General features: G+C 67.9%; 1 protein-coding gene across 1 annotated transcript; it reads right to left on the reverse strand.

Annotated features, from left to right (window-relative positions):
• Positions 1-82: 82 nt before the first annotated feature.
• ZNF513 (zinc finger protein 513) lies at positions 83-4,283 on the reverse strand. Its single transcript, XM_075708103.1, has 3 exons — positions 4,061-4,283; positions 1,064-1,657; positions 83-834 (listed from the first exon to the last, which is right to left on the reverse strand). The coding sequence occupies exons 1-3, from the start codon at positions 4,281-4,283 to the stop codon at positions 83-85; spliced, it is 1,569 nt and encodes a 522-aa protein (XP_075564218.1).
• Between the last annotated feature and the right edge of the window lie 5,041 nt (positions 4,284-9,324).

Here is a 9,324-nt window from a genome sequence, read left to right on the forward strand (position 1 = left end):
GCAAGCGGCCGGGGTGCCCCAGGGCTGAGGCATCCCGGGCCCGATGCAGGGCCGAGCCCCCGCGACCGGGCTAAGTGCTGTCTCAGGGCAGCGCCGTGCCCACGGCTGGAGGGGCCAGGAGGGCTTTGGCATTGCGCGGGTTGACCCAGCTCTCAGCCGTGTGGCCATGGATCTTCTGGTGGCGCTTGTAGTTGTCCCAGTGGCCAGTGGTGTAGGGGCAGTCCCGGCACTGGAAGGGCTTCTCGCCCGTGTGCCGCAGCATGTGCCGCTTCAGGTTCATGCTCTGGTTGCAGCTGTAGCTGCAGAGGCTGCACTGGAAGGGCTTGTCACCCGAGTGGATGCGCCCGTGACGCTTGAGGTTGGCCAGGTTGCCGCAGGCGTAGTCGCAGAGCTGGCACTTGTAGGGCTTCTCGCCCGTGTGCACTCGCTGGTGCCGCTTCAGGTTGTCGAGGTGGGCGGAGGCGTAGGGGCAGAGCGGGCAGGCAAACGGCTTCTCCCCGCTGTGCGTCTTCATGTGCCGCGCCAAGTGGTTGGGGTAGTGGGTGACGAAGGGGCAGAGGCTGCAGGCAAAGCCTTTGTCCCCGGTGCCCTTGCGGGGACTGGCGCCCGGCTCGGTGCCCAGCACTGCCAGGCTGCAGCGCCCGCAGACCTGCTCAGCCAGGCCCTCATCCTGCGCGAACCCGTCGTCCAGCACCAGCCCGCACATGCGGCACGTGAAGGGGAAGAGCAGCTCGGGCAGCGCGGCCGCCTCCTCGCCCCGCAGCCGAGCACAGCCGGGCAGGAAGGGGCCGCTGCCGCTGCCCACGTGCAGGCTCAGCTCCGGCAGCAGCGGCTCTGTGGGACAAAAACAAGCAGGGCGGTGAGCAGGGCAGCACAGCGCGGGCAGGGCTCGGCTCCACGAGGAGCCCCGGGCGCGACGGTGCCCCGGCTGAGGCTGGTGGCACGTGGCGCCAGGCCTGGCACCGATCGATGGCAGGACATGCGCCTCGCCCCTTCCCCAGCCCCAGGGCTGTGCCGTGGGGCTTCCCCATGGCAGCTCTCCTCTGCACCCCCTCACTTTTACCTGGGTCCTTGTCCCGCCGGTGTGGCCCCTCGCCTTCGGGCAGGCGGTGGCTGAGCATGTGCCGCTTCAGGTTGCGGCTCTGGTTGCAGCGATAGTCGCAGGCGGCACACTGGAAGGGCTTGTCCTGGCTGTGGACCCGCTCGTGGCGCTTGAGGTTGCCCAGGCTGCTGCAGGCGAAGCTGCAGCACGTGCAGCGGTAGGGCTTCTCCCCTGTGTGCGTGCGCAGGTGTCGGGTCAGGTTCACCAGCTGGGCAGAGGCGTAGGCACACTGCGGGCACGCGAACGGCTTCTCCCCGTTGTGTGTCTTCATGTGGCGCTTGAGGTGGCTGGAGTAGTGGGAGGCGAAGGGGCAGAGCTGGCAGGAGTACACGATGCGCTGGCTGCGGCCCCCCTCGGCGCTGGCGCACTGCAGGCAGCTCTGCCCCAGGCTGGCAGCCAGCTGCAGCCCGCACTGGCGGCAGGGCAGCGCGGCGGGGCCCGGCTCCCCGCCCTCCTCGGGGTCACTCTCCACACTGAGCTGCTGGTACCCAGAGGAGCAGTCGTCGTCGCTCAGCGTGTACGCCGGGATGGTGATCTTTCCCACCAGGGTGTCTGCTGAGAAGACCGTGGGGATGGGACGGTGTCAGCCCAGCTGGCCCAGGCAGAGCCCCTCCGCTTGTGCCACCGGTCCCAGCGGGGCCCATCCCAAGGAGGGGACCGCAGCCAGAAGGAGCCAGGCAGCTGCGCCCACCCTAGCAGCACCCAGGAGCCCACCATGCTGCACACAGCAGTGTGACGAGCCTCACGGCCACGACCCGCCCCGACACCCTGCTGCAGGGCCTGTCCTGGGCACCTCAGGAAACCCTGTCGCCTCTGCCCTGTGGCTGGCTGAGCGGCGCAGCCAGACCCACGGCGCCAGGAAGGGCGGGCGGTGGAGGGCACAGGGGTGGGCTGGGCACCTGCTGGCACTGCCGGGCCCGGCTGGTAGGAAGCAGCAGTGGTGGGACGGTGTTGAGCGCAGCCTGACCCAGGCAGGAGGGCTGGGTGCCCATAAAGCTTGCTCCAGGCCCCCCCTCGCTGTGCCGCTGCCCCAGCCCCAGGGACGGCAGCCGGTCCTGCTCCCGCAGCCAACACCATGGGGCTCCAACACCGGCCCCCCTCCATCACACAGGAGAACAGACCTTCCCCAGCCCCACGCAGCGCCACGGTCCCATGGCAGTGGGGGGAAGTCTGTGCCAGGCTCTCGGAGGGCACTTCTGCTTCCCGGCTGGGCACAGACCCATCCTCCTGCAGCCCCTGGAAGCACAGCCTGCGCCCCAGGAAGGGATGACAGGAGCGGAGCCCACTGCCCTGCGGCTGCCTCAGGCTGGCCCCGTGCCCCACATGTGCCCCCAGGCCGGTGCTTGGAGCTGGAAGGGCAGTGACATGCAGCCAAAGCCTCATCACTACCAGCCTCAAGGCCTGCCCAGCTGTCCCCGTGCTCTGCCTGACCTGGGGCCTGTGAGACACAACAGATCCCCACCGCCCCGGGAAGCGGCCCGGGCCATCCCCTTCGCTGCTGCCTGCCCAGCTGGGTCCACCTCCCAGAGCCCCAGGCAGGCGCAGGGCTGAGGCTGCTCCCACGGTGTGGGACGGGGCGGCCCCTCTGGCCTCCGGTCCCCTTTCACAAGCACTGCCCGAAGCGCAGACGCCAGAATGGGGCATCCTGTGAGGGCCTGGCTATTGCCGGGGGACCCCCTGACCCCGCCTCAAGCCCCACACTGAGCCTCCTCAGCTCAGGCCCGCAGTCCGGCAGTGCCACAGCATCCCTGGAGCACTGTCCCCCCAGCACGGCTGCGTCAGTGCTGCCCAAGTGGGATCGTGGGGCCCACGGGGCGAGGACAAGGACAAGGATGCAGCCAGTGATGGCTCTCCTGACCTCCTCAGCGGGCCCTGAGGTGCCTGGGCCTGCTCCCCAGCTGGGGCCGGCATCTGAGAGCGGGCGGGAAGGTATTTCTGACGGCAGGTCTGCTGCAGAGCGCAGCTTTCAGCCCTCGCAGCGCCTGGCTCGCAGAGCCGCTGAGCGGGCTTTGTCCCGGCGCTGGGCTCTGCGCACGGGCTGTGAGGAAGAACGGCCCTCAGAACAGAACCCTCATCTGCCCGGCAGCTGGGACCACACCTCGGCACAAGAGCAGGGGCTGCTGGCACAGCCCAGCGCGGCTGCCGAGCATGAAGACCAGAGCGCAGCCCTTGCAGACAGCGAGGGGACAGAGCCACGTGGGTTGGGCGGTCCGTGCCCCCCTCCTCTCGCCATTGAGTTTGTCCCTGCATTATTCACCACCGCTCGCTGTCGAGGGCAGCGAGTGATGCTCCCACCAGTCCTGGCAAGGCATCGTAATGGAGCTGGAGCAGCATTCGCTCCTCTGGCTACCTCGTGCCGCAGGCTGACCCGGAGCCCGGCGTGCCGCCAGCTGGGCAGGCGCTGGCCGGCCGCACGAAGGGGCCGGGGGTCTGCGGGGCGGGCGAGTGGTGGGGAGCGGAGGCTGGCGAAGAAACAGCCCCGGCCCAGCTCCCCACACCCCACGCAATGCCGAGGGGCGGCGGTGGGGCAGGACCCCGCAGGGCCGAGGCCCCGGCTGCCGGGTGGGCAGCAAAGCCCTGCCCCAGTCGCTCGGGGAACGGGGGGCTCCCGGGCAGGGCGGTGCGGGCGGCTCCGGTGATGAGCCCGCTGACAGCAGGGGGGCCTGCCAGCCCCGCCGGCGCCGGACCAGCCGTGGGGTGCGACGTGCCCGGGGGGGCCTTAACGGGAGGGAGCGCTCGGGGGGGGGTCAGTGCCAGGCGGGCGGAGACCACCAGCGCGGGCCGCTGCCGCGGGCCGGGGCCTCCCCCCGCGGCAGGCGATCCGGGCGGAGGAACGCTGCCAGGGAGGGAGCGGCCACCGGGCGGGACCGCTCCCGGGCAGGGCGGCTGCCGGATGGGGCCGAGCGCGGGGGCCGGTACCGGCGGGGCCGGGCCGCGTCCCCGCCCGGCGGCACGCACCTGGCGGTCCCTTCTCGAAGGCCAGGCCGCGGCCCAGCAGCAGGTCGCCGGGCAGCACCAGCGCCGCTCCCGCCGTCTCCTCGGGGCCGTCCTCGGCGTCCGCTGCAACACACCGAGCGCCGCGGGTCACCGCGGGGCCGCCGCCGCCGCCGCCGCCGCGCCCCAGCCCCGCCGCGCACTCACCCTTCACCGGCTGCGGGTGGCTCTGCTTCCGCCGGGGCATCGTGGCCGGCCCCGGCCCCGGCCCGGCCCCGCCGCCCGCCCGCCCGCGGCCCGCCAGCCGCCCCCGCCAGCCCGGGGCGGCCGCCGCCGCCCCGCCTCGACCGGGCACTTCCGCTTCCGGCCGCCGCGGGGGCGGGGCCAGCGCCGGAAGCGGTCGCGGCGCCCCGGAAGCGAACCGGGCAGCCGGAAGCGTGCGCTGGGTCCGCCGCCGCCCGCTTCCCCCCCGGCACCGCGCCGGCGCCTCTGGCATGCGGCGGGGGGGCCCGGGCCGCGCCGCGGGAGAGGCGGGCGGGAGCCGGGCAGGGCCGGGTCCCCGCGGGCGGGAGCGGGGGCGCCGGGAGGGGCCGGGCGCCGGGAGGGGCCGGGCGCCCTCCGGCCCGGCGGGGCGGGGGCAGCGGGGGCTCCGCCCCTTCCTGGGCATGGGGCGGCGGGCGCCTGGGGAGCGGCCGCGGGGTCGGGGAGCGGGGAGGGGGCGGCGGGCTGACGGTCTTTGTGCCCTGGCAGGGGCGGCTGCCGCGACCTCCCCCGCTGCCCCGCCAGGCCCGGCCCCGCTGCGGGCGGCCGCAGTGCCGCGGGAAGCCTCGCCAGGCCCCTGAGCCGAGGGGAGAGCTCGGTGAGTCGTGTGCCGCTACCGGCGCCGGTGCCCGCCGCCCCGCTGGTCGTTCTGGCCGTCCCAGCGCCCCGACCCCCGCCCTGCTCGGCAGCGGAGGGGCAGCGCTGGCCTGGCCCAGCCTGCCCGCGGAGGGGCCGGGCCGGGGCCTGTGCCGGCGGGGAAGGGGCAGCTGCCCCTGCCCGGGCACAGCCGTCTGCGGGGAGCGCTGGCGGGGCCGGGGGTCCCTGCCAGGCAGCTGCCGGGGTGGGGGTGTGCGCAGTGCCAGAGCGGGACGCTCACGGCACCCTGCCCTGCCCAGCTGTGGGGGGACAGCCGCGCCCTGTGCTGAGGCAAGGGCTGAAGGAGCAAGGTGTCCGGGTAAGGCAGCTGCAGGAGCGGGGTGTAGACAAGTCACTGGAGGTGGAGGCTTGAAATGGCTTTTCTGTGTGTGGCACAGACGGGCTTGGAGAGCTCCGGAGGCTCTGGGGATCCCGGCAGAGTGGGGCTGGGCGGTGCGGAGCCCATGGTGCCCTGGGGTGAGAGGGCAGGTTGGGCAGGCAGGCTGGAGAACGGGCACGCAGGAGGACGCTTGGGCAGCAATGAGTGGCAGTGCTCCAGTCTTTCACCATCTTGGCGCTTCCGGCACTGAGATCCTTTCAGCCTGGATGAGGGATCTGGGGCTTTTGGGAGTGCAGAGAGGGATTTGGAGTCCTGCCCGTAGTCTGATCTTCAGAGGCAACTGAGACCACCCTTTGGAGATGCCCACCGGGGTCCTGCTGCCTTGTACTGTCCTGGGGAGCGGAGCAAGTCCAGTCGCGGATCAGGTTGCCCAGAAAGGTTGTGCGGTCTTCGTCCTTGGAGGTTTTCAAGACCCAGCTGGCATAAAGCCCTTAACCACAGCGCTGACCCTGATTTGGGCAGGAAAGTGGACTGGAGACCTCTTGAGGTCCCTTTCCACCCGAATTATTCACTGATTGTGGTGACCCCCCTGGGAACTGGCTGCAGAGGAAGGGGAGCCTAGCTGCCCACAGCCAGGCACGGGAGGAGAGGCAGCTGCAGAAAAAGCCCAGGAGTGGCCCCAGTGTTGGGGCACTGTGGCCATGCCGTGGTTTCTCTGCGGCCATTACCTCTGCCAGTCCTATCCCCACAGTCACAGCTCTCGAGGACCATGGAACTGAGCCCTATTGCCTGGTTCTCCCAGGAGTGCATGTGGGCTCCATGCAGTGGAGCTCCTGATTTCACCTGGCACGTCCCTGTGGTTCATAACCCCCCTTTGCAGGAAACCTCCCCCAGTTTATGCGGCTCGGCTCCCAGACACACAGACATGCTCTGACCCTGCCGAGCAAGGAGCCTTGCTGGGCAGCGGGGACGCTGCGATGGCTCCTCGTGCAGCCCAGTCACCCCTCTGCTCCCAGGGGAGCTCAGCCATCTCATGCTCTCACGCTTCCCTCTGCTTTGGTTGGTTTCCTGAAGCTTCTGTCTCCGCTGTCCCAGCGTTGTGCATACCGGGGACGTCCAGGGCTTTGTGTCCTGCTTCTTGGGGAGGAGGGCCCTGGTTACCCTGCTCAGGGACTTGTCTGGCCCATCTCCAGGGACGGCCGGTGCGCAGCTGCGTGTGTTGGGGGCAGCAGCCCTGCTCCGGCTCAGCCGTACCTTGTACTCGTCCTCTCTGACGCGTAGGTCCCTGCCCTGGACGTGGTCCCCATCTACAGAACTCGTTCTGCCTTCTCTGTGGCTCCGTTAGTAGAGCTGTCTGACATATCCAGGTGACCCTGGGTGCGTGAGCTGCTGCTGTTGAGCCTCGTCCAAGAGAGTTTTTGTTTATTTGCAGGTCCTGGAGGGAGTCGAATGTGTTGGACTTTGTGACAGTCCCAGGGGAGCCATGGCCATGCCGTGTTGTCAGCAATGATTCCCTGCTGACAGGTACCTGGGGGCCAGAGGATGGGGCCACTTAGATCCCTGCCAGTGCTGCTTTGCTTGTGTTGCGTGGGCCCAGCCGTTCCGTCAAGGCTGTCGCAGTCCCGGTGCAGGAGCGGTGCAGGCCCGGGGTGTCTCCTTGTGGGCTGGCCCCTCGGGTCGGACAGCTGATGGCGGCCGTGTCATAGAATCATAGAATCGTTTAGGTTGGAAAAGACCTTTAAGATCATCCAGTCCAACCATTAACCTAACATTACCAAGTCCACACTAAACCAATTCAGGGTACGGCTGTTGCTGCTGTGGCGCTGGCTCCTGCTGTTCTGCCGGGCAGAGTCCGCGGTGATGGCAGCAGTCGCCCCAGACAGCAATCCCACTGCCCTTCCCCGTGTTTGAGCACGTTCCCTCCTGCTCTCCTCCTGTAGTACCTCCCACTCTAACAACCATTTAAATCAAGTCTCAGCCCAGTTTACATGAGCCCCTCGGTTACCGCCTCATTGGAAAGTGCTTTGTCACCTGGGGTGACACAGTGCAGCACCTTGCTCGCTCCTGGCAGAGCAGATGTGATCAGACTCCTCCGTCTTACCTGAGCCGTCACTAATGTCGGCCTCTTCCCGTGCCAGTGCTTCTGCTGTTCTGGCTGCGCTCAAATGGAAAAACAGGAGAGGCTGTTAGAGGTGGAGGGATGCAGTGATGCTGCGGAGGTGTAAAGTGTAGGCTGCAAGTTTTGGGGCTATAGATAAGGAAAGCGCAAGGAGAGCAGTGGAGGGACTGACCGTGCTGTCAGGAGAGATTATGGTGTGGCCCCGGGCTTGTGAGCTCTTAAGTAAGGGAAAACTGACGGATTTATCTCCTGTCTCCTGTAATCACCTGCCTTCTGGTCACTTAATTAACTGGCTCTTGGGTCACTTGGCTTGGTTGTCTCTTCTACAAACTTAGCAGCAGCTTGGGCGATGCAGGTTTTAGTTCAGCACCTGGGACATGGGAAAGCACAGGTCAGAAGTGACCGCTCCCCACGAGGCTTCAGGGCCTGGGCTGCAGGGCATGTGGAGAAGCGCTCTCCTCCCCGGACAGTTCAGGACCCAGCCTTTGTGGAGGAAGCACTTTCTCTGTGGCAGTGAGACATCCCCTGCTCTCCTGTGAGCTAACCCCGAGGAGGAGTAGTGAGTGATGGCAGTTTTGATTTGCCCCAAGTTTTCCTCTGTGCTCCCTCCAGCTAGCTATTGCTAGGAGCTTCCCGATGCAGGCTGGGCTGAAGACACTGTGTCCGCAGCAGCAAGCGCTGGCATCCAGCTGGACCAAGTCTGTGGCTCTTGGGCACTTGAACTCCAGTGGAAAGTCGGAGCTTCAGCCATGTCTCTCCTTGGAGAGCCACAGAGAGTTGGGGTGGTGAGGGATGTGGTTATTGTACTGCCCTACGTACAAACTGTTTGTCACAGCGTTCACCACTGCCTTCCTTACAAAGACCACTGTCTTCCCCACCTCGGGGAATTTGGGATGTCCCGTGTCTCTGGACTTTGATGCTGAAGTGAAGGAGACAGGATGGTGCAGAACTGAGCTGGCTCAGGGGCATGTGGGTGGCTGGAGACGGGCTGTGGTTGCATTGCCCGAGCTCAGCATGGGACTGGTCAGCCTTGACACCGTCACCCGGGGCCTTCGGGCCCACGTGGGGACAGGGCTGGACATAATGGCTGGGGGGTGACCATGGTCGCAGTGACCAGGCAAGACGTGATTGTGGGAGCTCGAGATCGGGTGCTTTTGTTCTTGCCTGCAGCCCGGTAAGAGGGAGCACATTGGAGACATCAAGTAAGGACGGGGTCTGGCTGCATGCTCAGTGCGGGGGTGGCCGTGCTGTGGTCCAGGCGCAGTGCTGGGGGTGCAGGAGGTGGGCAGTGTCCTGGGCCCTGGCAGGGCTCCTGCAGCTGGCCCGGAGCGAGCTCGCTTGCCAGTTCGGGGCGGGCTGCTGCACGTGCCGGGCCGGCGCGCAGCGTGTGGGAGGTGTTTTGTGAAGGAGGAGGCAGACGCAGGAGCAGAGAGAGCCAAGCACCCTGGTCTGGGCTGTGGGCTGTGACCCACCAGAGAGAGGTGGGATGATCTGGAACAGCCCTGGCCGGGGCAGGGGGCCGAAGTCTTCGTGCTGCAGGGCTCGTGCCGGGGCCAGGGCACTGCTGGTAGGGCCGGCCCTGCTGCCCCAGACCCACGAGGATGGCTGGCTGGGACGGGGCCAGCCTAGGGGCTGCGAGGAGCGCTGTGGGCTCGTCCCGGAGCTGCCGGGGTGTTTCCCATGGTGTGGCCGTGTGGGCGGCCCTGGTGTCCGGCCGGGCAGCGGGGCCCCTTGGCAGGGTGGTAGCGGGGTCTCGTGGGTGCCGAGGGCCCGTTCCCACGTCCAGGGCCCAGAGCTCACTCTCACGTGTGGTTCCTTCGCAGGCTGAGCGGTGACGACTGCAGCTGGAGATGGTTCAGCTGTTGCCTGCAGGGAGGATGCCGGCTCCGAGGCCCAGGTAGGAGCCTGGCCATGGGGGCCGCATTGGGGCTG

Source organism: Pelecanus crispus, chromosome 3, assembly GCF_030463565.1.
Source record: "Pelecanus crispus isolate bPelCri1 chromosome 3, bPelCri1.pri, whole genome shotgun sequence".
Taxonomy (NCBI): Eukaryota; Metazoa; Chordata; class Aves; order Pelecaniformes; family Pelecanidae; genus Pelecanus; species Pelecanus crispus.

Excerpts from the sequence above, each read along its gene's own strand:
- ZNF513 (XM_075708103.1), bottom strand. The coding sequence starts at position 4,283 with ATGCCCCGGCGGAAGCAGAGCCACCCGCAGCCGGTGAAGGGTGAGTGC. Across the intron at positions 1,658-4,060 it reads CTTCGAGAAGGGACCGCCAG|CAGACACCCTGGTGGGAAAG; the intron begins GTGCGTGCCGCC and ends CGGTCTTCTCAG. Across the intron at positions 835-1,063 it reads CCGGCGGGACAAGGACCCAG|AGCCGCTGCTGCCGGAGCTG; the intron begins GTAAAAGTGAGG and ends TTTGTCCCACAG.